This window comes from Lolium rigidum, chromosome 6 (genome assembly GCF_022539505.1).
Source record: "Lolium rigidum isolate FL_2022 chromosome 6, APGP_CSIRO_Lrig_0.1, whole genome shotgun sequence".
In the NCBI taxonomy this organism is placed as follows: domain Eukaryota; kingdom Viridiplantae; phylum Streptophyta; class Magnoliopsida; order Poales; family Poaceae; genus Lolium; species Lolium rigidum.
In genome coordinates, this window is record NC_061513.1 from 270,157,039 (window position 1) to 270,171,969 (window position 14,931).

Consider the following 14,931-nt stretch of genomic DNA (forward strand, 5'->3'; position numbering starts at 1 on the left):
TGTCAACAGAAGGGAAGAATAAGAGACGCTACGCGGCAGGGAGGGGGATGGTGAAGTGGACGACTGGGGGAACTTTACCAGACTAGTAAGTCTGCACGTGCAACGCACGTTCTCTATCTAGACACAAACCAGAATGTGGAAGAATCAAACAATCAAAGAACACACAACCTATACATGGCTGATGTCATAAGAACATTCAACAAACCTACACGGTGTTTATATTAAGAACTACGTTTCAACCTTGCAGAATGGCAACACGTGAACTCATATGAATACAATGCTCGTTGCAAGGATGCTTTCATAATCTCATATGAATAGCCTCATTACAACAATAATTTCAGAACATGTTTATACATAAACCTAACTGTCAAAGTATTATTAAAATAATCGTGCTTTGATTTAACAAATTATTTCTTACAAGGATGGCCAGATCATGAAAGCTTTGAATACTCAATCTTGTGTCTTCTCTCAAACAATCGTGTCACTGGGCAAGAAACTTGCTCAATACTCACTATAAATGCTAGCAACTCCCAAGACAATAAACAAAGAGAACTAAACGTTGTCAATTTTTCATCCAGTGGGCACTGTTGTTAATAAATGATTAAATAAGGCGCAGCAAATATACTCACAAATGGGTAACAAATAAACCCAAGGGGTAAGCAGTCAAGCAAGTTTTTGTCTTCCCCGCCCGCTCCTAATATAGTGGCATAGGCAAAATCATTTACAATTTCGAATCCACTTTGTTTCTAAATTATCTAAAAACCAAAATAAAAATAACTCAGCCTGTTATAAATATGAGTTTGTTTGTGTCTTATGGCGATGAAAGACCGAGTCGACCCAAACAATTCGTAGCATCAAGCCATCAACCCATCCTTGTAACTTCAAAAGAGTTGGAACACATAAAGAAGTGCCTCTAGAACTCTAATTTGCTGCATAATAAGGAATTGCTAGGACCAAATCAGAAAGTACGTATCAGAAAGCATAGATCAACAGCTGTTCAAGGAATTACAGATGGTTATATGCATGATAGGTCTATATGTTAAGCATTAGTATGATCTGTCATTAACGTGCCAGCCTTTTTATCTATGCTACTATTACAGAAAACATGGAAGAGCTAACATCTTTTTATTTTTTGAGAAAGGAAAAGCTAACATCTAAGGATTGGATTTGTGTCGGTGTGCTCCTATCCTTTGTTTCAACAGCAACTGCCAGATGCCTTTTCGAATGTAATTTGCATCCTAAGAATTATTCAATATGGTGAAGTGCATTACCTTGTTTGAAAAGAACACAAGCTGCATAAACTGCAACTCTCTTCATGAAAGAAACCATCACGATTGATTTTCAAGTTGTCAGGTTCTCCTTCCTGGAAATGACATCAATCAACTAAAGTGGGATAAAATAATCAGTAGCAGATGCATGCTGCACTTCTGATCTATCAAGTATAAACAATATCATAGTGTTGATCACAGATAAATCACATTTGAGCAACCTAGAGGTTGGTCATTAGTTTGGAGAGCAGATCGTGCAGCGTCTTGCCAAGTGCCCAACCAAGACAATCCATAATCCTCGAGGAAGATTGCCAGTGTAAAACATTATATAGATCAGGGACTTTATATATGCAAGAAGACAATGTTATATGGTCTGGGATAAGTGTAAAATCGTAGGTAATAAGAATAACACCGCAATGTTATATCTTTTGCACCAGTGACTGGGGTTAAGTCATTTGATTCCACACATGGGCTGAAACATATGGAAAACATCAATCATCGACTTCTACTCTTGGAGTACAAAAAGTTAAATAGCGCAAAGGAACACCTACTCTTGGAGTACTTGTAGCTGATAGAAGATATCTTCTGAATCGAATTAACACATAGAAGTAAATGCTAAGCGGCTTATACATAGTATAACAGCTTCAGGTTGACAACATTGCATTTTAGAAAACAGAGAAAAAAAGTGGGTTAACAATGGTAGCAGATCCGAAAATTATATCCAAACCCACTCTGATGTTCCATGCGGTTTGTCCTGGATAATAGTTCTATCAGTGTAACAACAGATGTTGCAAAATAAACAAATCAAAACATGCGATCTAGTGAGGAAGTTCAAACTTCAAACCATGCTAAAGGAAATGGGGCATCATCTTTTATTATTTTCACTGGAATCATCTTCACTTGACCAATAAAATACCAAAATGCTTATAATCAAATGCATTGGCAAGTGTATGCGTGCTATGTGATATATACTTAGTGGAAATCAATGGAAAATCACTCTAACTAAATTGCAGCTTATCTAACGAAATCACACTACTAATTCCAACCAATCCTACCTACTGAAATGGAAGGAAATGGAGGATTATGTGTTATGCAGACTATGATACATATGTAACTGACTCTTACCACTGATCCCCTCCATTGTACAACGTTCAGATCATCCTCGAGGTTTGAGTTCTTCAACATAGGTAACTGACTCTTACCACTGATCCCCTCCGTTGGACACTGTACCAACAAAAAAAAAATCGTCCTTTTGTTATAGAAACAATATAGCTGAAATATCATGCTTTCAGCAAAGTTGCATCAACAATATTGGTCAATATGCCTGCTAATACTTTTAATATGCCTGCTACATTGTTACTCTCTTTTATCTACTAAGCCAAACACCCATTTCTGAGTTGATTTCTTGCGGATCTTTTCAGGTTAAGTCTGAAGAGCTAAAGTATAAAAGATGAGTCTGGACTGAAAGAAAATCAAATATATCAGTAGAAGTTCTAAAAATGCAGACCATACAAGGAAGAACATATACTTGTCTAGCTACAAATCCCATTCGAAAATCACAATAACTATATTAAAACTTGTATATAACTCTAGACCGAGTCACCAAGATGGGCTAGAATAGCCAGAAGGAGAACTAAGATAAGCATAAGATAAGACATTAAGACCTGGTTTCTTGAAAATGACACTTGATACTACTATGACTCTATGAGAGAGGATCATATTATTTAATTATGGAAGCTTGCCCAGATCCACACAATTCCTTCTTTCCCGAATCTTTGTTGATGGCACTTTCTTGCATTTACTGACAGCTGAATACCCCAACCTGTACGGGAAAACTCCCCGCAAAAAAAATCTGTACGAACCTGTACGGAGGCGTGGGAGACGCCGATACGGGCTGCAGTGCGGAGAGAAGGCGGCGGCGTGGGGGCATGGCGACGATGTTTGGGACGGTCAGCGCCGCGGAGTTTGGGGAGGGCGGTGACGGAGACGGGCGCCTTGATTTTGGGAACGGGCGTCGACGGGGACGGGGAGTTAGGGATGGAAGGCGCGACATCGGGGACGGGCGGCTGCTTGGACGCAGGGCAGTGCGGCGTTGGGGACAGGCGGCGGCGTGAATGCAGGGCGACATGGAAATAAACTAAAAGTATGCGGGCTAACCTTGCTCCTGCAGCTGCCTTAGCTTCGTGAGGCAACGCCTCCAAGGCAAGCTGAAGAAAACTCGGTGAGTGGGGCAGCGGCCACATCCAGAGTTCCAGACCAATCGACCTGCCGGCGGAGAGCGTGGCGGCCGATGAGGAGCGCTGCCAGTCGACCTGCCGGCGTGGCGTGAGGGTTGGCGAGGAAGAGGCGCCGAGGAGCACGACTGCGCGATGGTCCGAGCACTATGGGCGGCGGTGATTGTATCTTCGGCGGCAGCAACCAGGAGGAGGAGATCTCGCGAGGAACGAAGAGGCGAGAACCGTCGGCACCGGTGTTTTTGCGATTGTTAGAAATGATGGCAAGTGCGTGCGATGCGGGCGGGATGGAAGGGATCGGGGTGTGGGGAGAACAGACGATTTTAGACCGTGTGATGCACGCAGATGGACGGGTTAGATTTAATTTTCCTACGGCACTTCGTGCCTTTATAAGTAGTAGAGATGAGTTTGTTTGTGTCTTATGGCGATGAAAGACCGAGTCGACCCAAACAATTCGTAGCATCAAGCCATCAACCCATCCTTGTAACTTCAAAAGAGTTGGAACACATAAAGAAGTGCCTCTAGAACTCTAATTTGCTGCATAATAAGGAATTGCTAGGACCAAATCAGAAAGTACGTATCAGAAAGCATAGATCAACAGCTGTTCAAGGAATTACAGATGGTTATATGCATGATAGGTCTATATGTTAAGCATTAGTATGATCTGTCATTAACGTGCCAGCCTTTTTATCTATGCTACTATTACAGAAAACATGGAAGAGCTAACATCTTTTTATTTTTTGAGAAAGGAAAAGCTAACATCTAAGGATTGGATTTGTGTCGGTGTGCTCCTATCCTTTGTTTCAACAGCAACTGCCAGATGCCTTTTCGAATGTAATTTGCATCCTAAGAATTATTCAATATGGTGAAGTGCATTACCTTGTTTGAAAAGAACACAAGCTGCATAAACTGCAACTCTCTTCATGAAAGAAACCATCACGATTGATTTTCAAGTTGTCAGGTTCTCCTTCCTGGAAATGACATCAATCAACTAAAGTGGGATAAAATAATCAGTAGCAGATGCATGCTGCACTTCTGATCTATCAAGTATAAACAATATCATAGTGTTGATCACAGATAAATCACATTTGAGCAACCTAGAGGTTGGTCATTAGTTTGGAGAGCAGATCGTGCAGCGTCTTGCCAAGTGCCCAACCAAGACAATCCATAATCCTCGAGGAAGATTGCCAGTGTAAAACATTATATAGATCAGGGACTTTATATATGCAAGAAGACAATGTTATATGGTCTGGGATAAGTGTAAAATCGTAGGTAATAAGAATAACACCGCAATGTTATATCTTTTGCACCAGTGACTGGGGTTAAGTCATTTGATTCCACACATGGGCTGAAACATATGGAAAACATCAATCATCGACTTCTACTCTTGGAGTACAAAAAGTTAAATAGCGCAAAGGAACACCTACTCTTGGAGTACTTGTAGCTGATAGAAGATATCTTCTGAATCGAATTAACACATAGAAGTAAATGCTAAGCGGCTTATACATAGTATAACAGCTTCAGGTTGACAACATTGCATTTTAGAAAACAGAGAAAAAAGTGGGTTAACAATGGTAGCAGATCCGAAAATTATATCCAAACCCACTCTGATGTTCCATGCGGTTTGTCCTGGATAATAGTTCTATCGGTGTAACAACAGATGTTGCAAAATAAACAAATCAAAACATGCGATCTAGTGAGGAAGTTCAAACTTCAAACCATGCTAAAGGAAATGGGGCATCATCTTTTATTATTTTCACTGGAATCATCTTCACTTGACCAATAAAATACCAAAATGCTTATAATCAAATGCATTGGCAAGTGTATGCGTGCTATGTGATATATACTTAGTGGAAATCAATGGAAAATCACTCTAACTAAATTGCAGCTTATCTAACGAAATCACACTACTAATTCCAACCAATCCTACCTACTGAAATGGAAGGAAATGGAGGATTATGTGTTATGCAGACTATGATACATATGTAACTGACTCTTACCACTGATCCCCTCCATTGTACAACGTTCAGATCATCCTCGAGGTTTGAGTTCTTCAACATAGGTAACTGACTCTTACCACTGATCCCCTCCGTTGGACACTGTACCAACAAAAAAAAAATCGTCCTTTTGTTATAGAAACAATATAGCTGAAATATCATGCTTTCAGCAAAGTTGCATCAACAATATTGGTCAATATGCCTGCTAATACTTTTAATATGCCTGCTACATTGTTACTCTCTTTTATCTACTAAGCCAAACACCCATTTCTGAGTTGATTTCTTGCGGATCTTTTCAGGTTAAGTCTGAAGAGCTAAAGTATAAAAGATGAGTCTGGACTGAAAGAAAATCAAATATATCAGTAGAAGTTCTAAAAATGCAGACCATACAAGGAAGAACATATACTTGTCTAGCTACAAATCCCATTCGAAAATCACAATAACTATATTAAAACTTGTATATAACTCTAGACCGAGTCACCAAGATGGGCTAGAATAGCCAGAAGGAGAACTAAGATAAGCATAAGATAAGACATTAAGACCTGGTTTCTTGAAAATGACACTTGATACTACTATGACTCTATGAGAGAGGATCATATTATTTAATTATGGAAGCTTGCCCAGATCCACACAATTCCTTCTTTCCCGAATCTTTGTTGATGGCACTTTCTTGCATTTACTGACAGCTGAATACCCCAACCTGTACGGGAAAACTCCCCGCAAAAAAAAATCTGTACGAACCTGTACGGAGGCGTGGGAGACGCCGATACGGGCTGCAGTGCGGAGAGAAGGCGGCGGCGTGGGGGCATGGCGACGATGTTTGGGACGGTCAGCGCCGCGGAGTTTGGGGAGGGCGGTGACGGAGACGGGCGCCTTGATTTTGGGAACGGGCGTCGACGGGGACGGGGAGTTAGGGATGGAAGGCGCGACATCGGGGACGGGCGGCTGCTTGGACGCAGGGCAGTGCGGCGTTGGGGACAGGCGGCGGCGTGAATGCAGGGCGACATGGAAATAAACTAAAAGTATGCGGGCTAACCTTGCTCCTGCAGCTGCCTTAGCTTCGTGAGGCAACGCCTCCAAGGCAAGCTGAAGAAAACTCGGTGAGTGGGGCAGCGGCCACATCCGGAGTTCCGGACCAATCGACCTGCCGGCGGAGAGCGTGGCGGCCGATGAGGAGCGCCGCGGCCGACCTGCCGGCGTGGCGTGAGGGTTGGCGAGGAAGAGGCGCCGAGGAGCACGACTGCGCGATGGTCCGAGCACTATGGGCGGCGGTGATTGTATCTTCGGCGGCAGCAACCAGGAGGAGGAGATCTCGCGAGGAACGAAGAGGCGAGAACCGTCGGCACCGGTGTTTTTGCGATTGTTAGAAATGATGGCAAGTGCGTGCGATGCGGGCGGGATGGAAGGGATCGGGGTGTGGGGAGAACAGACGATTTTAGACCGTGTGATGCACGCAGATGGACGGGTTAGATTTAATTTTCCTACGGCACTTCGTGCCTTTATAAGTAGTAGAGATGAGCCGTGGGCGACGTGGGAAAGCTCCATTCACGACGGCAGGCCGCCGCTAGATCTAGCGCTCCGTCGGGTCTTTATGCCGGCGGTTCATCGGCGCCTTCAGCAGCAGCGGGGGAACAATGTGCGAGAAATCTTTACTCTATAAAACACCCAGTTGGTGTTCATGGTGCGTCCTGCCTTTTCTTTTGTCCTGCTTCAGTCAGTGTTGGAATAAAACATTCTGCTACTGAGCACTGCACCGGATTAAAAAAGGACGGGTGAATAGCTCATGTGCGACGTTTTTCTTTGTTATTGGAAAGAACACATACGTTATTGCTAGGAATAGCCGGCATGTGATGTTCCTAACGATGCAAATAGCTAGCATGCGATACTTATCAACTCAAATTACATGAGCTGAGCGGGACCCACAACTTATCCACATCAGCACAGGACACCTCCGAGCGCGGGACCTACCTCTTGTCCACCTCACCGTGGGACCCACAACTTATCCACCTCACTGCATGGGACCCACAGCTCTCAGCTGGTACAAAATAGAGCCGCCTCGCCCTCACGCCGGAGCAATCCCCGACCGTTGCATCCTCTCTCCCCCCTTCTTCTCTGACAACGACGCACGGAAACGCCGACAGACGATGAGCTCCTCTTCCGCGTCCCAGCGCAAATGGCCTCGCTACGGTCCAGTGTCGTTGGGCAGCTGCCCTGATTGCCCACAGAAGGCGCCCCTGAAGAGGTTGGTCACCACGAGCGACAAGAATAGCAACGTCGGGCGTGAGTTTGTGAAATGCGAGAGCAAATCAGATCCAGGTAAGGTGGGATCTGAGTTTCCCCTCTGCCAATTTCATTTTATTCTCCTCAATTTTGCATTTTCATCTGATTTGGGAATTAGGGTTAATATTTTTCTTTTTTCGAGATCTAGCGAAATGCAGCTATTTTGAGTGGCTTGATGAGTACATCAGCAGGATTGAGATGGAGGGCGCAAGCCTCGGGCTTAATTTGCTGTCGACGGTGGAGCAATTGGGATCTGTTGCTACGGTGGGGAAATCGGAAGGCGTTGCGGAAGAGATGGGGTTGAAGGAGTTGAAGAAGATCAACGAACAGTTAGTGAAACTTGCGATTTTTTAAAAAGCAGGACAATTTGATGGCCATGCTATTTTATTTTTGTGTAATTTGTCCCAACTTTGTTTATCTCTTGATCATTAGGCGTTAGACAAAGCAATCAATGTTCGCTTAACAATTTTCATGCTTTGTAATAGTACTGAGATGTATCTTATGCTCACTGTATTTGCGTTCAATCAAATGCAACAATAATTTGACAAAACTATCATGTTGTTCAGGTCGTGCGGTGTGTGCAGGGTTTGCAAAGTCCAGTTAAATGATAAAACAAACCGACGACAAGTTCTAGGAAAGGCTAGTCCCAGTAGTGCGTTTCCAGGCCCAATACGGTCCAAACTAACTAGGATTGAGCATTTTTATAAGTGTTTTTAGTGGAAGGCAGTGCATGGTCCCGTTAGATTGAGCATTTTTATACACAAATGTTTTACCATATTTTTTGGCCAAATAAAATGGATACTAGATAAGAAAACTCATAATACATGAAAAACACTCATAAAACAAGGAAATAAACATTTATGGGGACCATCTCGCAAGGCATCCTTAGGTGGTGCTCGTTATATGTTGACAATTATTGATGATTACTCATTAAGAGTTTGGCCTTATTTCTTGAAGCATAAATCAGAAGCATTTTCAGCATTTAAAGAATGGAAGACTATGGTTGAAAGGCAAACTGAAAGGAAGGTAAAGAAGCTTCGCACTGATAATGGGATAGAATTCTGTTCTAATGAGTTTGAATCATATTGCAAGTTGAAGGTATATTGTTAGGCATCGTCGGTAACCATACAAACTCACACAACAAGATACAAACGCACACATGATACAACATGTCCATCACCCACACACGATACAAACGCACACCATACAAACTCACACAACAAGAAATAGATAATAAAAACAAGGATACTTAGGATATGAGGATAGTAGCATTATGATAATAAAACAAGGACACGAACACATAGTAGCATTACGATATTTACATGATCACATAGATGAAAAAAATTAAAAAGATAAAAAACTAGGAGGTTGGCCCCACCCCAAACCCTAGGAGGTTGGCCCCACGATCTTGCGGCCAACCTCGCTGCTGGGAGGCTGGCCTACGGGTGCCTCGTCGGTGGCACCCACCCCGCTGTCGTCCACTCCGCCGCCCTTGTCGCCTTCTGGGAACGCGGCGTGAGCCTCGGCCCGTGCCTGTGCCGCCCAACGATCCTCCCTCTCCGCCGCCCGCTTTGCCGCCGCGCGCTTCTTCACGCTCGCCGCCCGCCGCTCCTCACGAGCTTCGTCAGCAGCCTTCTTCTGCGCCTCCCGCTCCCAGTTCTTTTCGGAGATCGAGGGCGATCACGACATCGTTGGGGTCGGGGTTGTGGACGAATTCGCCGTCCGACTGCGGGTGGGGGAGTCGTCGGAGTCGTGGGGCGGTGTGTCGTCTGCGTCGCCCGCCTCGCTCGTGTCGGGCGTGTTTCTTCTCCAGCTCCCGGTCCCACCAAGGGCGACGGTTCGGGTGGTTGTCCTTGTCACTGACCTCGTCGAAGCTGCCGCTGCTCAAGGGTGGGTGGTACGACATGGTGGGTGGGGCTTTTGGAAGATGAAGAAGTAGATATGTTTATTGATTAGATACATTTGTATCTAGACAAAGTTGAATTAATTAATATAAATGGAATGTAATAGGAAAAGCATTAAATCATAGTACCTAATAAATTTTTCTTTGGTACAATTAAAGATAATCGTTTTTGTAGAGTCAAATAAGCATGACACTCTAATATCTTTGGGGGTGATGTTTTGGGTTTATATATGTTTCCTTTATTTTAAAATATATCGGTGATACATTTTAAAATATCAGAAAATTCAAAAGAAAAATCCACGTGTACACTTCACATGGTACCGTGTGCACAAAGTCTTTCCATGAAAATCAACTTGTCCTTTAGGTTGTGGAAAAATAAAAAAATGGTGCTAAAAATAAGTCTTTTGTGAGATATCTCTTGTGTTTTTTTGCATTGAATTATCCAGATGTACAAGCATACTTTTTTATTAGACTTTCTGGATAACTAGAAACATGTTTTATTTGGTGGAGGGAGCATACACACACCCTTAGAGCCGAATTAAATTTTTAAATATATGTTTCCCTATATTATGAATAAAATGAATCTGATACACAGGTGAACTCCTTTGCTTCCTCCGAGTAGGAGTAGGTACCTACGGGTCCTGCCTGGCAGGCTACCACCGCGCAGCCGTGCCGCAGCCTGCCGTCGGTTCAATCCCCTAGCATCAACCTCACGCGCCGCCGCCATCCTATCGGATTAGACAGCTCGAGGCTGTACCCGCGCCCCTCTCCGGCGCCCCGGTCCGGCGACCCTCCCTGGTATGCCTCTCTTTCTCCCCCTCTCCCCGATTTCCCTAGCGCGCGCCGCTCCCGCTAGCTATGCTCTCCCCGCCCAGGGCCGCCGCTTCCCGAGCCACGTCGAGCTCACCCCAGATGCTCCGAGAGCTTCACCCCGTCAGCCAAATCATGGAAGAGTAGTTTTTCTCCGCTTGCCGTCCAATTTCACTTGCTGCTGAAACTACGGATGGATTGATGGGTGGAGCTGTATATTCATGTAAAACGTTACTATGCTATTTTCCTTTACATACGATGGCCATATATGATTGTAATGAAAAAAGATTCAGCTAATCAAGCAAATCGCTAACAGTTTGAGGCTCAGTTCTTTTGGCGGCTTCTCCGAGAAGCTGCCCTCCCCCCAGCTTCCTGGGGAAGCCACCCCCAAAATTTTGAAAGGCTTCCGAAATGATCTAGGCTAGACTAGTCCGGAAGCCTCCCTAAATTTTTGGTGCGGCTTCTCCAGGAAGCTGGGGGGAGGGCAGCTTCTCGGAGAAGCCGCCAAAAGAACTGAGCTTGATTGAAGTAGCTAGGGATTGTGCATTTTCCGTCTATGTTTGTTATGATCGTTTCTAGGCTGCTTTGCTGAGCTGCTCATCCTTTTCCACATGTTTGCTGGTGCTGCTTTCGCTCATTGTACTGCACTATTACTAGCATTCTTCTCAAGTGCCAGCCCTCCTGTGCTTTTGTCTGCCGAATGAGCGCAGGTTTCGTAAATTCAGATATGACAAAGGAAACTAGTACTTGCATGATTTAGTGAAATGTGCAGGAATAGTACAGATGAACACAAATCTCAATATGTGCTATTTTCTGATGTTATAGTGATGCTTGCAGAAATCATGAGAAGAGTTGAGGTCTAATTTACTTCAATTCCTCTCTTTTTTTCCATGTGCGCAGAGCAAGATCCACTGTAGCTGAAAGTGCAGGATGGACACCACCCAGTTTGCCATGGTAAATTCATTATCCCTTGCCAGACTAGCTGCTCAGAAAAATCTTACCACGGTTCTACTTCCTGTGACTGTGACAGAGTATGCTTTACCTACTTGTTATTTTTGCTTCTGGTGGAGCAGATTGAGGAGCTGGCCTCGCTCGTCAGGGACAACCTCTACAGCAAGCACCTTGTCCTCTCCACCGAGGAGTTCCTCGTCACCCTTCTACAACACCATTACCACGAAGACGATGACGATGAGCATGATCGGGACATGACTTGTACACATCGCGGGTCAGTTGGGAATACCATAGAGCTCCAGCCCACCAGCTCATACAACCGCCTTCTCTTGCATCGCCTCGCCGACATCTATGGGTACTCCTTCCTCTTCTATTTATGCCCACCTGCTTCGTTGTCATGGCATACTTAAGTTGGTGGATAATTATATCACAGTAACCAATCGTTTGGTAATTCTTGTTGTTCCTAGGTTCGCTCATGAATCTGTTGGTGAGGACGATGATCGGCATTTAGTTCTCCAACGCTGCCCTGAAACAGCCATGTATGTCGCGAAATATGCTCATGGGTTTCCCTCTTTCCATGTGTCTGTCTTTTAATCTATTGATTCTTGTTTCTGCAGTACTATATTAGACCGTAATGAAGTTTTATTGTTTGACTTGATTCTGTTACGACCTACATGTATACATTGTACCAAAATACTAGTTTGTTCCAGCACGGTGTCTCATTGCCAGTGCTCACTTTACTTAATGTGCTTGTTACGTGATGCCGGCTTCATGGTAGGGTTTCCTTTTGTTGCTGTTCTTGCCAATTTTCTCTTTTTAGCCACTGTATATTTAACTCGAAAACTGTGCCACACATTGTTGGTTGACCAAATTTGGAGCAGTTATTATGTTAATTTTGTTTTAAATTTAGTTATGTTATTTATTGCAGCCCTCCTGTCCTTGTGAGCGATGTGTTATGGAAGTATGACGACAGTGATGGTCCTTCAGCTTCTGTTTTTCTAGCAAGAAATGAGACAGGTGAATTATTTTTTCGAGAAAACGCAAAGGACCTTTGCGTTTCATTATTCTTCACGCATCTATTTGCTGCATCAAGTATTGATCACTTAGATCCTTGCTTGGAACAAATAGTTTGAGACTTCTTCCTGAGAGTGTGTGCTCTACTCAGGAAGTAAAGAGTGGCCAGTCTTTTGCTATGGTCAAATTTATTTCCTTTGCCATGTATAGTAAGCAACACTGGACAAAGAAAGGGTAAAATCTGGTTCTAGGTGAAACAAAACAAGTGGCTGTGCTTGCACGTGCTTGAAATTCATGGCAAACTTGATTCACAACTTTTTGTTGCTTTTACATGTATTATTCTGATATTCACCAATATCCAGGATGTACTTAATGTTATCTTCAGAAGCTCTATAAACATCATTAGAAAAAAGTATTTTTGTACATGTATAAATATGGTCTCATCTCATGCATTCCTTTACTTTTACAATTTTGTGATTACTACCTCCAAAATTCATGAAGATATTCAACACTAGTTGTTGCAATGCAAAGCTTCTGGCTATCCCAGTTGTTCATGTATAGTTTAGCTAGTGACCTGCATTTGGCTATCTTTGACCGGCTTTTTTGTTGGCAACCAGCTGTAGTTAACTTCTTTCCTTCTATAAAAAAAAATTATGCACAGAGCTCCTGCATGGTTGTTAAAGAAAACTAGCTTGTAGTTGCTAATTAACATTGGCTTCTAGCAGATCTTCAGAAAACTTACGAGACGGAAGTTGTTCAAGACACTATTTCTGTTGAAAGCCTACAACTGAAGACTGATACAGGTAAATGACCACCTTTCAGCCGAACATCCTGTATTGCTGTATTTTCAAACCGTAATCAGCTTGGATCTTGGCGTAATTTGACACTTAAGCCTTGAGGGTTGGAAAACAAAGAAGTTACGACATAGCCTGTTCCTTCCAGATGCGAAGCCTTTGAAGCAGGCAGTGCCACTTTCAGCAGCATCCCTCAAGGATAGGGAGGCTGCTTATCAAGCTGCTCGCGAGCGAATCTTCTCTACACACGAGGCCAAGGGGAAGGACACATCAGCGGCAAAACCTAGACATGTTCCCGCTGTTGCTCAGCGGATGATTTCGCACGCACTTGGTAAAAGAGTTGAAGATACAAAGGAGAGAGCCGACACTGTGAACAACAGAAAGGAGCCAGTAAATGGACGAAACATTCAGACAGGTAGCATGAACAAGCAGTACGCAGTTAGACCAGTCAGAAAACAAGAGAACTATATAGCTAGGAAATACAACTCGAGCTTGCCCGGTGGAGATCCTCACCCTTCTACTCAAAGCCGCCATACGCCTCATGTTAGCGCCGAGACGCTGAAGAAAGAGCAGACTGGTGCGGCGAAAAGGATGTTTGCGAACGCGTTGCGGCTGCCTGGGGTCGAGATGAGTGACGGTGCAGCGAGGAAACCCAAGTAACAGGGCTGGAGATGAACGAGATACCAAGAATACATGAGCTGGGGTCTGGCTTATCTGCCGTGTGATGGAGCTAGAAGTGCTCGAAGTGCCAGTCTGCTTGTATGGAATGACAGCTTGTGATGGCCTGTTGGATGTTAGAAGCAGATGAAAGGCTTGGCTGTTGAATTCAGCCAGCGGGAGACAGTGCACTGTAATGTTTCGCCTGCCTCGAGTGGAGTTGAGTAGCTGAGTCAGAGAAAAAGCGAGGACAAAAGGCGAGAAAGTTGAATCAACAGTTGCCTATCCTGTCCGAATTGGTCTACTAGTAGTAAGTAGTAGTATCAGTTGTTTGCCTAGAGAAAGAAATATCTTTGTTAGCACCTAATCTAGTGAGTGCTTTGGCTCTCCAACCTGTTCTATTAGTCTATACAGAGGAGGATACAACAACTTCATTCCGTGCTGTATCTTAGTGTTTTTTTTTCATAATACTATATATTGGTTTGGTTTTGAAGGGTTCCCTGCAATTTCTTATGGTCCGTGCATGAAATTCATTCTGTATTTTGGTGTCTCAAAACCTACATCACACACATACTTATGGTCCATGCATGAAATAGTCATGAAGAATTTGGTTTATCTTATGATCGTGAAATAGAGATTATTCATGAATAATGAATCATATTTGGAAAATAATAAATGCAGACTGACATCGATTGTACGAGAGGACATAACTGGCCATACGTGTATAGCCAAATGACCCCATCATGTATATAGCCAAGTAGTTGGAGAACATATCATATAGCGAATTTCCGCAGATCGAGAAAATATCATATAGCGAATTGAATTTCTACAGATGTAATTGCTAAAATTAACTACTCCTTCCATCCATAATTAAGTGACTCAACTGTATAGATGTAGATGTATCTAGATACATTTTAATTATAGATACCTTTGTATCTATATACAATTTGAGTCACTTAACTTAGGACGAAAGTAGTAAAAAAATAGTTACAAGAAAATGTATGTAGCCTAATAATGCCCTAA

The 14,931-nt window shown here is 43.5% G+C and overlaps 1 protein-coding gene and 2 long non-coding RNA genes across 5 annotated transcripts; 1 reads left to right on the forward strand and 2 right to left on the reverse strand.

Annotated features, from left to right (window-relative positions):
• Positions 1 to 366: 366 nt before the first annotated feature.
• Positions 367 to 3,202, reverse strand: LOC124668085. Of its 2 annotated transcripts, XR_006991550.1 has the most exons (4): positions 3,131 to 3,202; positions 2,394 to 2,492; positions 1,272 to 1,363; positions 367 to 929 (listed from the first exon to the last, which is right to left on the reverse strand). It is a non-coding gene; the product is annotated as an uncharacterized LOC124668085 (long non-coding RNA). The 2 variants fall into 2 exon arrangements; XR_006991549.1 differs by having other exon boundaries at positions 367 to 1,363.
• Positions 3,203 to 3,938: 736 nt separating this feature from the next.
• LOC124668506 lies at positions 3,939 to 6,312 on the reverse strand. Of its 2 annotated transcripts, XR_006991724.1 has the most exons (4): positions 6,241 to 6,312; positions 5,503 to 5,601; positions 4,382 to 4,473; positions 3,974 to 4,039 (listed from the first exon to the last, which is right to left on the reverse strand). It is a non-coding gene; the product is annotated as an uncharacterized LOC124668506 (long non-coding RNA). The 2 variants fall into 2 exon arrangements; XR_006991723.1 differs by having other exon boundaries at positions 3,939 to 4,473.
• Positions 6,313 to 10,395: 4,083 nt separating this feature from the next.
• LOC124661851 lies at positions 10,396 to 14,458 on the forward strand. The gene is made up of 7 exons (XM_047199737.1): positions 10,396 to 10,480; positions 11,393 to 11,446; positions 11,566 to 11,798; positions 11,911 to 11,982; positions 12,372 to 12,460; positions 13,183 to 13,260; positions 13,400 to 14,458. The coding sequence occupies exons 2-7, from the start codon at positions 11,423 to 11,425 to the stop codon at positions 13,909 to 13,911; spliced, it is 1,008 nt and encodes a 335-aa protein (XP_047055693.1). The 5' UTR covers positions 10,396 to 10,480; positions 11,393 to 11,422; the 3' UTR covers positions 13,912 to 14,458.
• The last annotated feature ends 473 nt before the right edge of the window (positions 14,459 to 14,931 follow it).

What these genes read in the sequence shown, in the direction of transcription:
- LOC124661851 (XM_047199737.1), top strand. Translation starts at nt 11,423, where the DNA reads ATGGACACCACCCAGTTTGCCATG. An exon ending in CGCTGCCCTGAAACAGCCAT is followed by an intron (nt 11,983 to 12,371) that starts GTATGTCGCGAA and finishes TATTTATTGCAG; the next exon opens with CCCTCCTGTCCTTGTGAGCG. An exon ending in ACAACTGAAGACTGATACAG is followed by an intron (nt 13,261 to 13,399) that starts GTAAATGACCAC and finishes TGTTCCTTCCAG; the next exon opens with ATGCGAAGCCTTTGAAGCAG.